The sequence below is a fragment of the Vulpes lagopus genome, chromosome 1 (genome assembly GCF_018345385.1).
Source record: "Vulpes lagopus strain Blue_001 chromosome 1, ASM1834538v1, whole genome shotgun sequence".
NCBI classification, from domain to species: Eukaryota; Metazoa; Chordata; class Mammalia; order Carnivora; family Canidae; genus Vulpes; species Vulpes lagopus.
In genome coordinates this window covers 65,499,388-65,515,367 of record NC_054824.1, presented here as the reverse complement: position 1 = coordinate 65,515,367, position 15,980 = coordinate 65,499,388, and the positions used below count along the sequence as shown (strand labels likewise).

The 15,980-nt window shown below is 38.0% G+C and overlaps 1 protein-coding gene across 1 annotated transcript in view; it reads left to right on the top strand.

Moving 5' to 3' along the window:
• Positions 1–205: 205 nt before the first annotated feature.
• DNAH8 (dynein axonemal heavy chain 8) overlaps positions 206–15,980 on the top strand; it is a 340,697-nt gene continuing 324,922 nt past the window's right edge. The window contains exons 1-3 of the mRNA XM_041748133.1: positions 206–331; positions 14,328–14,517; positions 15,002–15,165. Coding sequence (XP_041604067.1) covers positions 221–331; positions 14,328–14,517; positions 15,002–15,165 — 465 coding nt within the window. The 5' untranslated portion in view covers positions 206–220. The remainder of the gene's footprint in view (positions 332–14,327; positions 14,518–15,001; positions 15,166–15,980) is intronic.

The following is a 15,980-nucleotide window of genomic DNA, read 5'->3' as shown; positions in this document are numbered from 1 at the left end:
CCCTGGGATCACGCCCTGAGCCAAAGGCAGACACTCAACCACTGATCCACCCAGGTGCCCCCATATCAAAACTTCTTACAGTAAAGTAAAGCAAGAAGCAACAGTGTGAGATCCATAGTAATTTATCACAGTTAATCATTTATGTGATCACACACTATGTTCTTGATTTTCGTTTTCAGAATGTGGTCGAACTATTGCTGGAGCAACCAAAGGGGCAAAAATGATGAGATTGTACATAGACAATGCAGCCCCAGAGAAACTGAAAGGATTATGTATATTTTTTGTTCGCTGTCACAGTGATACTGCTATAAATGCTAAAAATATTCATGAGGTATGTTTTTATTTTTTTCAAATATATAGTTAGATGTTTTCTTCTGGCTTAATTGAGATGTAACTGACATTTAACATTGTGTAAGTTTAAGCTGTATATAATGTGTTGATTTAATGCACTTATATTTTGTGAACCAATTACCACTGTAGCGTTAGCAAATACTCCATCATCTCGCATAATTCCCTTTTAGTTGTTGTTGTTTTTGGTGATGACATTTAGGGTGAACTATCTTAGCAACATTTGAATATATATTAGTATTAGCTATGATCACCATGCTATAGATCCCCAAAACGTATTCATTTTATACCTCCTAGTTTATATGCTTTGATGAACATCTCCCAATTTCCCCTACCCCACAGCCCTTGGTAATCAACATTCTACTCTTTATTTCCACGAGGTCAGATTTTTTGGATTCCACATATAAGTGAGATTGTACAGTATTTGTCTTTTTCTATCAGACTTATCTCACTTAGCATAATGTCCTCAAGATCCACCCATGTTATCCCAAAGGCAGCATTTTCTTCCTTCTTGTAGCTGAATGATATTCCATCCTGCAATGTATACCATATCTTCTTTATCCATTTATCCATAGATGGCCATCTAGGTTGTTTCTGTATTTTGATTATTGTAAATAATGCTGGAATGAACATGGAGGTGAAGATCCTCTGGATATATATCTAGAAGTAAGGTTGCTGGATATCTCCTGTCAAATTTTAGTTGACTGTGCACATGTGGATTTATTTCTAGACTCTTGATTCAGTTCCATTGGCCTATGTGTCTATTTTTATGCTAAGTCGCATACTGTTTTTATTGCTGTAGCTTCACAGTATAGTTTGAAATCAAGAAGTGTGATGCTCCAGCTTTTCTTTTCTTCCTTTTTATCTCTCTCTTTTTAAAAAGAGTTATTTATTTATTTGAGAGAGAGAGAGAGAGAGAGAGAGAGAGAGAGAGCATGAGCAGGGGGCAGGGGGTGAGAGTTTCAAGCAGACTCCAAGCTGAGCACAGAGCTCAATCTCACAATCCTGAGATCATTACCTGAGCCAAAACTAAGCGTTGGACACTTAACAAGCTATACATTTGTTTCTTATAGTGCCCTTGTCTGGCTTTGGTATCAGGGTACTTCTGGCCTTGTAAAATGAGTTTAGAGTGTTTTCCCTTCTTCAGTTTTTTGGAAGAATTGTAGGAGGATTGGCATTAATTCTTTAAGTGTTTTGTAGAGTTGACCAGTGAAAACATATGGTACTGAACTTTTCTTTGTTGGGAGGTTTTTACAGATTTATTTATTTGAGAGAGATAGAGAGAATGAACACATGAATGGGGGGAGGGGAAGAGGAAGAGGAAGAGAGAGAATCTCAAACAGACTCCTCACTGAACATGGAGCCTGATGCAGGGCTTGATCTCACCACCTATGAGATCATGACCTGAGCCAAAATCAAGAGTCAGGCTTAACTGACTGACCCACCCGGGTGCCCCTGTTGGGGCGGGGGGGGGGGCGTTAATTACTGATTCAATCTCTTATTATTGGTCTGTTCAGATTTTCTATTTCTTCAGAATTCAGTCTTTGTAGATGGTATGTTTCTAGGAATTAATCCATTTCTTCTAGGTTGTCCAATTAGTGTGAATATAATTGTTCATGGTTATTTCTTATGATCCTTTGTGTTTCTTTGGTACTTTGCCTCCTCTTTTATTTCTGATTTTATTTATGTGAGTCTTCTCTCAATTTTCTTAGTTTGTCAATTTTGTTATCTTTTCACAAAACAGCTTTTAGTTTTGTTGATCATTTCCTTTTTTAATTTTATTTTTATTTTTAATTTTTTAAATTTTTTTATTTATTTATGATAGTCAAAGAGAGAGAGAGAGAGAGAGAGAGAGAGAGAGAGGCAGAGACACAGGCAGAGGGAGAAGCAGGCTCCATGCACCGGGAGCCGGATGTGGGATTCGATCCTGGGTCTCCAGGATCGCGCCCTGGGCCAAAGGCAGGCGCCAAACCGCTGCGCCACCCAGGGATCCCCATTTCCTTTATTTTTTAAAAAAAGATTTTATTTATTTATTCATGAGAGACACAGAGAAAGAGAGGCAGAGACACAGGCAGAGACACAGGGAGAGGGAGAAGCAGACTCCATGGAGGGAGCCTGATGTGGGACTGGATCCTGGGACTCCAGGATCACACCCGGGGCCAAAGGCAGACACCAAACCGCTGAGCCACCCAGGAATCCCCTTGTTGATCATTTCTATAGTTTTTCTCATCTCTATTTCATTTATTTCTGGACTTATCTTTGTTATTTCCTTTCTTATGCTAACTTTGGGTTCAGTTTATTCTTCTTTTTTGAGTTCTTTGAGCTGTAAAGTTGTTTAATATATTTCTTTTTTTCTTAATATAGGCATTTATCACTATAAACTTGCCTCTTAGAACTGCTTTTGCTGCATCCCAACTCCTATAGGTTTTGCTATGTTCTGTTTCCATTTTCACTTATTTCAAGATATTTTTTATTTCCCTTTAGATTTCTTCTTTGACACATCGGTTGTGCAGGAGTGTGTTAATTTTCACATATTTTTGAAATTTCTAGCTTTTCTCCTGTTACTGATTTCTAGTTTCATACCACTGTGATTGGAAAAAAAAAATTGGTATGATTTCAGTCATCTTCAATTTGCTGTTTTGTCACCTATCATAGGATCTTTCCTGGAAATGTTCTATGTGCACTTGAGAAGAATGTATATTCTGTTATTGGGTGGAATGTTCTGTACATGTCTTTTAGGTCCATTTGGCTTAAATTACCATTCAAGTACAACATTTCCTTATTTATTTTTTGTCTGGATGGACTGTCCACTGTTGAAATTTGTGTTGTCTGTTTCTCCCTTCAGATCTTTTAGTATTTAGTTAAGATAGTTAGATGCTCTGATGTTGGGTGCATATATATATTTGTATTTGCTTTGTCTTTTTGATAAAGTGCTCTGTGTCACTATATCATAATCTTCTTTGTGTCTTGTTACTGTTTTGGCTTAGTGTCTATTTTGTCTGATATAAGTGTGGCTACCTCTGCTTCCTTTTGGTTTTCACTTGCATGCAATGTTTATTTTCTCTCTTCACTTTGAGCCTATGTGTGTATTTAAAGCTGAAGTGTTGGGTCATATAGTTGTAAGCAGCATATAGTTGGGTCTTGCTTTTTGAATCCATCCAGCCACTCTGTGCTTTCTGATTGGTGAACTCAGTCCAGTTACTTATAGAATTATTAGGACACCTGGGTGGCTCAGCAATTGAGCATCTGCCTTTGGCTCAGGTTGTGATCCTGGGGTCCCGGGATCGAGTCCCATATTGGGTTCCCTGCATGAAGCCTATTTATCCCTCAGCCTATGTCTCTGACTCTCCCTGTCTCTCATGAATAAATAAATAAAATCTTATAAAAACAATAATTATTGACATGTAAGGATTTACTAATGCTATATTATTGATTACTCTCTAGGTGTTCTGTACTTCAATTTTTTTCTTTTTCCCTCTGTTTCTACTTGCCTTTGTAAATTGGTATTTTTCCATGTGGTATGCTCTGTTCCCTTCCTTTTTAATCGTTTGTGAATCTACCATAGATTTTTGCTTTGTTCTTACCATGAGGCTTACATAAAACATTATAAGTACAACAGTTTATTTTATGCTGATAATAAGTAACTTTAATTGCATACAAAAACTCTGCCCTTTTGCTCTTCTCTTTTATGTTTTTGATGTCACAAATTATGTCTTTTCATACTGTGTATTCATTAACAAGTTTTGTAGCTGCAGTTATTTTTATCATTCTCGTTCTTTAACTTTTACACTAGAGCTATGTGGTTAACACCACTAATATTACGGTATTTGAGTATTCTGAATTTGACTACATACTTATCTTTTTTAGTGTATTGTATATTTTCATATGTGTTCATGTCAGTAATTAGTGTCCATTCATTTTGGCTTAAATAACTCATTTCAGCATTTCTTGTAAGGCAGATCTACTGGTGATGAATTACTTCAGCTTTTGTTTGTCTAGGAAAATCTTGATCCTTCCTTCATTGCTAAAAGGTAATTTTGCCAGATAGAGTATTCTTGCTTGGCAACTTTTTTTAAAATTTTAGCACTTTGAATATATAATTCCACACATTCCTGGCCTGCCAGGTTTCTGCTAAGAAATCTGTTGGTAACCTTCAGGGCTTCCCTTGTAAATTACAAGCTTCTTTTCTTTTACTACTTTCAAGATTTTCTCTGTCCTTGAGTTTTGACAGTTTTATTATAATGTGCCTTAGAAAGGATCTCTTTAATTTTGTTTGGTGATCTATGAGCTTCATGAACTTGGACATCCAAATCTCTCCCCAGATTTGAGCAGTTTTCACTATTTAAATAAGCTTTCTGCCCTCTTCTCCCTCTCTTCTCTTTCTGGAACTACAATAATTTGCAAATTGGTGCTTTCAATGATATCCTATAGTTCACACAGACTTACCTTTTTGTCACTCTTTTCTCTTTTCTGTCCGCAACAGGATAAACTCAAAGTTTCTGTCTTCTATCTCACAGATTTTTTCTTCTGCTTGATCCATTCTGTTGTTGATTATCACTGTTGCATTTTTCATTTCTCTGTATTCTTCAGCTCTAAAATTTCTGTTTGGCTCTTTTTAAATGATTTCTATTCTATTAAACTTCTCATTTTGTTCATGTATTGTTTTTCTGATTTCATTGAGTTACCTTTCTGTGCTTTCTTTTATTCATTGAGTTCCCTATGTTGAATTCTTTTTCAGGTAAATTTCAAATTTCCATGTCTTTGGGGTTGGTTAATAGAAAATTATTGTGATTTTTTGGTAGTATCATTTCCTTTATTTTTCATGTTCCTTAAAGTTTTGCATTGCTGTCTTTGCATTTGAGGTAGTAGTTACCTCCATCAGTCTTTATTATCTTTGGTAGAGAAATACCTTCCCTCAGCTCTGATGGTGTTTCTTAGGCTCCCTCAGACCTTCAATAGATAAACCTACTCTATGCTTCTTTCTTCCTTTTGTGGCTGAATTCTTGAGCTTGTATGCCTTTTCTCAATCCTGCAGTGCACCAGGCTGACAGCCTCCCTTTCATTTTCCCAAAGGTGATACTAAAGCTTAAGTTTGTGATCTTCCCCTGACCAACAGAGTTGTTCTGGCTTTCTTCGTGTACTCACTAGCCATCTGCCAAAGCTTGCTCTCACTGTTGCCATGAGGAGCATGCACATGGAACCAGCCACAGAGTATGGTGCATGTGTGGCTGAGGCATGCTGAGATCTGGGGGTGCCCATGGGCCAGTTGGGGTAATCTATGAGCCAAATATTCCCAATGGCCTTGCTGGGCTCCCAGTGGTGGGCTTCTTAATGGAGTCTGTGATACAATTAGTAGCATCTACTTCCCTTTAATGCCTTCTAACAGTCTTATCTGCCACTCTCTCAGCTTCTTTCTGCCCCCCATCCCCACTTCCAGCCATGTAGCTCATGATTCAGTACTCTGGATAGGGTGGAAGGGAAAGGAGGCTCTTTGGCAGCATCCTACATCCTGGGGAAACTGGATACTCACTTACTTACTCTTTTCCTTAAAGGAGAAATCAAAGGCTGAGAAGATCTCTCTAGATTCTAAACAGTGTTGCCTTAAGGGAGGGGTGATGTGGATAAAGTCAATCTGGTACTCTTATCTAATGCACCCAAATTCTTATTGTTTTACTCCAACTGTGTGCTTAAACTTCTCTTCTGGAAACCTGGACTTTCAAAAGTCTCTCTTGTCCATAGATAATGAAGGGTGCTTTCCAGGGGCTCCTAGACAGTGTCTGAGAGAAGTTGGAGTTGGTTCACAGCTACTTCAGGTTCCACACCTGGATTGAGATCTGTATGCTCCTGATACATGTGGGTGAGACTCCTCCTGAGTTTCTTGGCATATGGTGCTGGATCCCACAGCTCCCATAAAGCCACTTTTGTTCATGGATAAAAACCAAATTAGTGGATTTTGTTAGGGAAAAAAACAATGGACATCTTATTCCACTGTGTATTGACATCATCAGCCTGTAGTTTAACATTGAACATGTTATCATAGTCATATTTTTGTTTTACTTTCTCTCCTTTCTACATGTAGGACTGAATTGAGTTCAAAGAAAATAATGTATTCCAAATCTGAGAAATTACTATAATAGAGCTCAGTGATATTTATCCTTTAGATACTGCTTTTAAAATTCATGAAAATCCCATTTCTTCTAGATAATTTCCATCTTTCCATTTACCTGGGAGTGAATTTAATGTTATTCATACAATTTTGAGTATCAGTTACTTTATTTAAACTTCTCTTTACTTAACATTTTAATTCTTTGATAGTTTCAGAAAGAAGAGAGAATTGACCTGGACATTGCTTACTTAGTCACAGGAAGCCAGCTTGATGGTTTGGGAAAAATAGCACTTTTATCCAGATCAAAATTTACCTCCCAGCCTCACCACTGACCAGTGGAGTGTTCCTTGAAAAGTTGCTTTTCTTTTCTATGACTTAAGTTTCTAAATATTTAAACTGGGAATAGTCATAAACACCTTGCAGGATTGTTGTGAAACTAAGTGATCATATCAGCACATTCTTACCTTGCCTGACATAGTAGTCCCTCAACAAATACTAGCTCTTATTAGTATTTTTTAGAGAGCCTTAATAAAAGTCTCCTTTTTTACAATGGGAAAGGTAACTGAAATCCAACCTAATTTTTCTCCTCTTCTGCTTAGGACAAAATACTGCTTTGAGAGAGGTTGTTTAGCTTTGTTTTCAGTTCTAGGCTGGGAGTTATTTCCCTCTGACTCTTTGTGATATTTCTGATGGCTGATGAAACCTGTTCTATAAATGTGCTTTATAGGAGATCTGTCTCTTCTTTCTGTTTGTTTGTTTTTTTTCTTTTTTCTTTTGTATATATTTTTTATTGGAGTTCGATTTGCCAACATATAGTATAATACCCAGTGCTCATCCCATGAAGTGCCCCCCTCAGTGCCCATCACCCAGTCACCCCAACCCCCCGCTGACCTCCCTTTCCACCACCCCTTGTTCGTTTCCCAGAGTTAGGAGTCTCTCCTGTTCTGTCACCCTCACTGATATTTCCCCATTCATTTTCTCTCCTTTCCCCTTTATTCCCTTTCACTATTTTTTTATATTCCTCAAATGAATGAGACCATATGATGTTTGTCCTTCTCCAATTGACTTACTTCATTCAGCATAATACCCTCCAGGTCCATCCACACTGAAGCAAATGGTGGGTATTCGTCATTTCTAATGGCTGAGCAATATTCCATTGTATATATAGACTACAGCTTCTTTATCCATTCATCTTTCGAAGGACACCAAGGCTCCTTCCACAGTTTGGCTATTGTGGACATGGCTGCGATAAACATTGGGGTGCAGGTGTCCTGCTGTTTCACTGCATCTGTATCTTTGGGGTAAATCCCTGGCAGTGTAATTGCTGGGTCGTAGGGCAGATCTATTTTTAACTCTTTGAGGAACCTCCACACAGTTTTCCAGAGTGGCTGTACCAGTTCACATTCCCACCAACAGTGCAAGAGGGTTCCCCTTTCTCCACATCCTCTCCAACATTTGTTGTTTCCTGTCTTGTTAATTTTCACCATTCTCACTGGAGTGAGGTGGTATCTCATCGTGGTTTTGATTTGTATTTCCCTGATGGCCAGTGATGTGGAGCATTTTCTCATGTGCTTGTTGGCCATGTCTATGTCTTCCTCTGTGAGATTTCTGTTCATGTCTTTTGCCCATTTCATGATTGGATTGTTTGTTTCTTGGCTGTTGAGTTTAATAAGTTCTCTATAGATCTTAGATACTAGCCCTTTATCTGATATGTCATTTGCAAATAAATTCTCCCATTCTGTAGATTGTCTTTTATTTTTGTTGACTGTTTCTTTTGCTGTACAGAAGCCTTTTATCTTGATGAAGTCCCAATAATTCATTTTTGCTTTTGTTTCCCTTGCCTTCATAGATGTATCTTGTAAGAAGTTACCGTGGCCAAGTTCAAAGAGGGTGTTACCAGTGTTCTCCTCTAGGATTTTGATGGATTCTTGTCTCACAGTTAGATATTTGAACCATTTTGAGTTTATCTTTGTGTCTGGTATAAGAGAATGGTCTAGTTTCATTCTTCTGCATGTGGCTGTCCAATTTTCCCAGCACCATTTATTGAAGAGGCTGTCCTTTTTCCAGTAGATAGTCTTTTCTGCTTTGTCGAATATTAGTTGACCATAGAGTTGAGAGCCCATTTCTGGGTTCTGTATTCTGTTCCATTGATCTATGTGTCTGTCTTTGTGCCAATACCACACTGTCTTGATGATCACAGCTTTGTAGTACAACCTGAAATCTGGCATTGTGATGCCCCCGGCTCTGGTTTTCTTTTTCAATATTCCCCTGGCTATTCAAGATCTTTTCTGATTCCACACAAATCTGAAGATGATTTGTTCCAATTCTCTGAAGAAAGTCCATGGTATTTTGATAGGGATTGCATTAAATGTGTAAATTGCTCTGGGTAGCATTGACATTTTCACAATATTAATTCTTCCAATCCATGAGCATGGAATATTTTTCCATCTCTTTATGTCTTCCTCAATTTCTTTCAGAAGTGTTCTGTAGTTTTTATGCTATAGATCCTTTACCTCTTTGGTTAGGTTTATTCCTATGTATCTTATGCTTTTGGGTGCAATTGTAAATGGGATTGACTCCTTAATTTCTCTTTCTTCAGTATCATTGTTAGTGTGTAGAAATGCCACTGATTTCTGGGCATTGATTTTGTATCCTGCCACACTGCCGAATTGCTGTATGAGTTCTAGCAATCTTGGGGTGAAGTCTTTTGGGTTTTCTATGTAGAGTATCATGTCATTGATGAAGAGGGAGAGTTTGACTTCTTCTTTGCCAATTTGAATGCCTTTTATTTCTTTTTGTTGTTTGATTGCTGAGGCTAGGATTTCTAGTACTATGTTGAATAGCAGTGGTGAGAGTGGACATCCCTGTCATGTTCCTGATTTTAGGGGAAAGGCTCCCAGTGTTTCCCCATTGAGAATGATATTTGCTGTGGGCTTTTCTTAGATGGCTTTTAAGATGTTGAGGAATGTTCCCTCTATCCCTACACTCTGAAGAGTTTTGATCAGGAACGGATGCTGTATTTTGTCAAATGCTTTCTCTGCATCTATTGAGAGGATCATATGGTTCTTGTTTTTTCTCTTGTTGATATGATCTTTCACATTGATTGCTTTACGAGTGTTGAACTAGCCTTGCATCCTGGGGATAAATCCCACTTGGTCATGGTGAATAATCTTGTTAATGTACTATTGGATCCTATTGGCTAGTATCTTGTTTAGAATTTTTGCATCTGTGTTCATCAGTGATATTGGTCTATAATTCTTTTTGGTGGGGTCTTTGTCTGGTTTTGGAATTAAGGTGATGCTGGCCTCATAAGATGAGTTTGGAAGTATTCCATGCCTTTCTATCTTTCAGAACAGCTTTAGTAGAATAGGTATTGTTTCTTCTTTAAACGTTTGATGGAATTTCCCTGGGAAGCCATCTGGCCCTGGAATTTTGTGTTTTGGGAGGTTTCTGATGACTGCTTCAATTTTCTCCCTGGTTATTGGCCTGTTCAGTTTTTATATTTCTTCTTGTCCCAGTTTTGGTTATTTGTGATTTTCCAGAAATGCATCCATTTCTTCTAGGTTGCCTAATTTGTTGGCATATAGTTACTCATAATACATTTTAAAAAACGTTTTATTTGGTATTGGTTGTGGTCTCTCCTCTCTCATTCATGATTTTATTAATTTGAGTCTTTTTTCTTTTTAAAAAGGCTAGCTGGGGGTTTATCCATCTTATTAATTCTTTCAAAGAACCAACTCCTGGTTTCTTTTGATCTGTCCTATAGTTCTTCTGGTCTCTATTTCATTGGGTTCTGCTTGAATCTTTATTATCTCTCTTCTGCTTGGTGTAGGTTTGACTTGTTGTTCTTTCTCCAATTCCTCTAGGTGCGAGCTTAGATTGTGTATTTGATTTTTTCCCAGTTTTCTTCAGGGAGGCTTGTATTGTGATGTATTTCCCTCTTAGGACTGCTTTTGCTGTATCCTAAAGATTTTGAACAGTTGTGTCTTCATTTTCATTAGTTTCCATGAATCTTTTATATTCTCTAATTTCCTGGTTGACTCATTAATCTTTTAGTAGAATGTTCTTTAACCTCCATGTGTTTGAGTTTCTTCCAGGTTTCTTCCTATGATTGAGTTCTAGTTTCAAAATATTGTGGTCTGAAAATATGCAGGGGACAATCCCAATCCTTTGGTATCAGTTTAGACCTGATTTGGGACCCAATATGTGGTCTATTCTGGAGAAAGTTTCATGTGCACTTGAGAAGAATGTGTATTCAGATGCATTCAGATGTTCTGTATATATCTGTAAAGTCTATTTGGTCCAGTGTATCATTCAAGGCCCTTGTTTCTTTGGTGATGTTCTGCTTAGAAAATCTGTCATTTACTGAGAGTGCCATGTTGAAGTCTCCTACTATTAGTGTTTTATTATCTAAGTATCTCTTTGATTAATTGATATACTTGGCAGCTCCCACATTAGGGGCATAAATATTCATTATTGTTCAGTCTTCTTGTTGGATAGACTCTTTAAGTATAATATAATATAGTGTTCCTCTTCATCTCTTATTATAGTCTTTGGTATAAACTCCAACTTATCTGATATGAGGATGGCTACCTCAGCTTTTTTTTGAGGACCATTTGAATGTTAAATGGTTCTCCACTCCTTCATTTTCAGACTGAGTCTCTTGTAGACAGCATATAGGTGTCTTGCTTTTTTATCCAGTCTGATACCCTGTGTCTTTTGACGGGATCATTAAGCCATTCACGTTCAGGATAACTATTGAAATATATGAATTTAGTATCATCGTATTACCTATATAATCCTTATTTTTGTGGATTGTCTCTTTCAGCTCCCTCTTTCTTTTACAGGGTCCTCCTTAATATTTTTGCAGGGCTGGTTTGGTGGTTACATATTCTTTCAGTTTCTGCCTATCCTGGAAGCTCTTTATCTCTCTTTCTATTATGAATGACAGCTTTGCTGGATAAACTATTCTTGCTGCATGTTTTCCTTATTTAGTACCCGAATATATCCTGCCAACACTTTCTGGCCTTCCGGGTCTCTGTGGAGAGGTCTGCTGTTAATCTGATATTTCTCCCCATATAAATTAAGACTATCTTGTCTCATGCTGCTTTAAGAATTTTCTATTTATCTTTGAAATTTGCAAGTTTCACTATTAAATATCAAGGTGTTGACTGGTTTTTATTGATTTTTTTGGGGTGGGGTCCTCTCTCGGATATGAATGCCTATTTCCTTCCCCAGATTAGGGATGTTCTCAGCTATAATTTGTTCAAATATACTTTGTGGTCCTCTCTATCTCTCTCAGCCTCTTCTGGAATCCCAGTTCGACATATATTCTTCCTTCTCAAGCTATCATTTATTTCCCAAGGCCTTTCCTTGTGGGCTCTTGATTGTTTTTATCTTTTCCTCAGTTTCCTTCCTTAGCATCAACTTGTCTTCTATGTTGCTCACTCTCTCTTCCACCTCATTAACCCTAGCAGTTAAAACATCCAGTTTGGATCACATCTCAGTTAAACTATTTTTAATTTTGGCCTGATTAGATCTCAATTCTGAAGTAATAAAGTGTCTAGAGTCCTTTACACTTTTTTTCCATAGCCACCAGTAACTTTCCAATTGTACTTCTGAATTGAATTTTTGACATCAAACTTAAATCCCCTTTCTGTAGCTCTGTGACAGAGAGTTTTGCTTTTGATTCTTTCTTTTGTGGTGAATGCCTCCTTCTAGTCATTTTATCCAATGCAGAGTGGCTGTATAAATGAGCTGAGTCAAAAATATCAATCACAACCTAAGTAAAATACACCCTAGATGATTCTGAAGAGGTCAGAGACAACAAAATAAAAGAAAAAGGAGAACAGAACAAAATAAACCAAAAGGACCACTAAAGTGAGAAACAAAATTTAAAACATAGTAGTAAAAGGAAAAAACCAAAAACCAAAAATAAGGGAGTGAAAAAAAAGAAAGAAAAGGGTGGGGGGATGATGGTGGTGGTGGGGAGAGAATGTAATCTCCCTGAGGGGACCTAGAGGGTGATCCCCTTGGTTCTGAGTGTATTTTGTTCTATATATTAGAAGATGCTCAATCCCAAATTTATATAAACCAGCAATATTTATATAAAGACTCAACATCAACCATAATAACATAAACAAGATATGTTTATATCTTGTATATCTACCAAAATTAAATTGAATGCATTGAAGGGAATCCAGAATTGAAAAATATATCTAAGACATGTAATTGTAGAAATATGAAAATCAAAAAGGAAAAAGTTAAAAATGAATAGTGGTAAAATATTGTAGTTAAGGTGGGAAAAGAATAAAAATATTGGAAATTTTTAAGCTGATATGAAAACGAGTTGTAATAATAATAATAATAAAAGGATCCTCTAGTTCTATATACTATTTTCCCTCAGTCCTGGAGCTTTCCAGCCCTGGTTCATCAGTAAACTTGCTCTTCCCCTGTTCTTCCAGCTGTTCTTCTGGGGGAGGGGCCTGCTGCACTGATTCTCAGGTGTGTGTGCCTGGGCAAATGTGCCTTATCCCTTGTCAGGTGTTGGTTTAGTATGAGCTGTTTATCCTGTGAGACCTTTGTTTCCTAGAGGGCCCACCTCTCCCAGGTGCAATGTGAAAAGAAGAGGGGAAAAAAAAAAAACAAAAACCCTGGCAGTGGCCAGGTTTCCAGCTCTGGATTCGAGCTCCCCACGAGTAACTAACCACAGTCTCTCAGTCTGCACTGGCTCAGATGCTCCTGGGGGCAGGTGCAGGTGCACTGATCTTCACAGTTGCCGGATGCCCAGCGGCAGGAGAGTTCTCACTTTCCTGTGTCCTCTCTGCTTCTGCCTGTCCCAGGAGGAACAGAGGATAGCCGGGTTTGTCCCCTTCAGCGCCCTGGGATCCAGGCCCCAGTGCTGCTGCTGGACCCACACTCCTGGGGACCACCTTTCTCGAAGGGAACAGAGGACAGCCCGCCTCTGTCTGTTGCTGGGCTCTAGGGTAAAGGGAGCTCCGGGGCTAGCCTGCGGATCTGTCAGACATCTCCCAAATGCCCTGGAAGGCTGCGCACATCAACCCTTTACCGAGATGGACTGTGGTGCAGTGAGGTTTGTCCCGGGTGCCCCTAGTCTTGTAATGTCTCCAGGGATCTTGATGCTTCACTTCCCCTCCTGTGATTCTGCCTGACTTCCCTGCTAAGCACTTTTCAGTCAGGGAAAACTCAGGCACAGATTTTTAAAGTTCCCGCTTGTCTGGAGCTGGGCTTTCCTGCCCTGGAGGCTTTCACCTGGCTAGTCGCAGGTTCCCCTCCCCCACTTTATTCTTTCTTATTTTTTTCACCTTCCTACCTTGTTAGAAGTGAAAATTTTTCTCTCTATAGCATTCCAGCTCTTCTCTCTTTACCTCTCAGGTCGAATTCGTAGGTGTTCAGGATGTTTTGAAAGATAATCTAGGTAAGTTTGTGGGGCCAGATGAGTTGAGGACCCTATTCTACCACCATCTTGCCAGTCTCTCCACCCTTTCCCTATCCTGATGGAGTCTTTCTCCTCCCATTTCCATGGATAGAGCAACTCTCCACTAAGAACTTTATGCAGAAAGCTCTGCATTTTCTTCATGTTGTAGAGGCTCAAGGCCATGCCTCCTTCCCTAGGTAGGAACTAAAGCACGGAGGAAAGTGTCATCTTGACCAACATACATGTGAGTGGTTAGAATGGGGGCAGAATATAAATTTGTCGATTTTAATACTCTAATTTTCATGATCACTTAAGTTTTCCATAATAGTATATAAAAGCATTGTCTACACTCATTGTAATGTGAAATAAGTTATGATTTCCAGTTTTTAAATGGGGTTAGCATATAAAAATCACTTTTGAAAACCTCCCTTTCAGGAAGTGTTATTTACTGTACTGGACGCATCAACAGGGATCCTAAGTGGGATTAGGAATATGCTGTCAAGTATATTTCTGCCAGCTATTCTTGCAACAAATAATTGGGGTGCTCTAAACCATTCCAAGCAAGGAGAATCTGAAAAACACATTTTCACTGAAACCATCAATAGATACCTTTCATTTTTAGATGGTAAGTATAAAATTTAATATTAGTAAATTACTTAAAATGAGCAAATTAACTATAATATATGTTATTAAAGATAAACATTAGAGGAAAAACATTCCATCTTGAAAGAAAGTGTTAATCAAAGTGATTTATGAGACTTACAGGTAAGAGATCAAATCATTAGAACCTCTCATTTCCAGGGATTTTTGCCAGGAGTACGATACAGTTTTTTCCTTCCATTGTAGTGGGAAGATTCTATTCCTATATTATTAATGAAAAATTTCACCATATTTTACAGTATTACTTTATTATTAGCTCTTTTAAAATACATAGTTTTATTACTTTATATTATTAAAATACATAATATTAAAATTATGAAATCACAATCTAATGATCAATTTGTACTATATTGCTATAAAGTATTAGATCTCTGACTTTTGAATAATTATTGTCTGAAATCACACATTGACATTAAACACCTCTTCTCAATATTGTTTTTCTCTTTTAGGTGCTAGAGTAAGTATTGAGGGAACAGTTAAGTTAAAGAAGGTAGACAATATTGATTTTTCCAAGCTGCATACTTTTGAAGAAGTGACAGCTGCAGCAAGCAATTCAGAAACTGTTCGCCAGCTAGAGGAAGTGCTGATGACATGGTACAAACAGATCGAACAGGTGAGCTAACTCAAGTAATTACATCAGATAGGAGTCGTGGTTCTCATCTGTGTCCTAGCCATTGCATTTTGTCCCTAAAGGGAAGAGGACTCTTCCATATTCTGTTATGAAACCTATCCTTTTCTTGACCCTAGAGCAAAATCATTGCTATCTATGGGCCACTGAAAGTCGATTTTAAATATTTCTCACTTTTAAGGAGGGAACCACAAAAGCATGGATTGAAAATGGAAAAAAATGGAATGGAGAATTGGGAATAGCCAGCACTCATCTCCAATACTTTAAATATTGTTTATACTCTTCATAAGAGAAAGGAAGAGGATACAATGAAGTGACAGTGCTAGATGCTAATAAATAGTTCTTTTTGATCAGTGTAATTGTCTGTGTTGACAAAGAGGTTCAAACTAGGCTTATTCATGTTGGTACTACAACTCTGTGGTCAAATACATTTTCTCTGGCAGTAGGAAAAGCAGCAATAGGAATGGGACATATGTCAATTTTCTGAAAGGTGCCAACCTACACTACACATAATGCCCCAAATCAGGTACTATGTAATTGCTATAAACTGAAAGAGGACACTAGAACCAACTCTAAGATCTCTAGTTCATGAGCATAGGACAGTGGAACTAGAGAAGAAAATCTTCAGTGAAAACTAAGGTAAAAAATCTTGACCAAGCAAGAGTTAGAGCATTTTCAAGTTTACCTCTCTTAGAACGATGTTAGAAGGAAGGAGGTGCAGTTGGAATGGAAAAATTGGAGGACTTTGGAAACACCACTGGGCCCTGGAGTGGTGGCCACAGAATTTGTTCCAGGTGTCA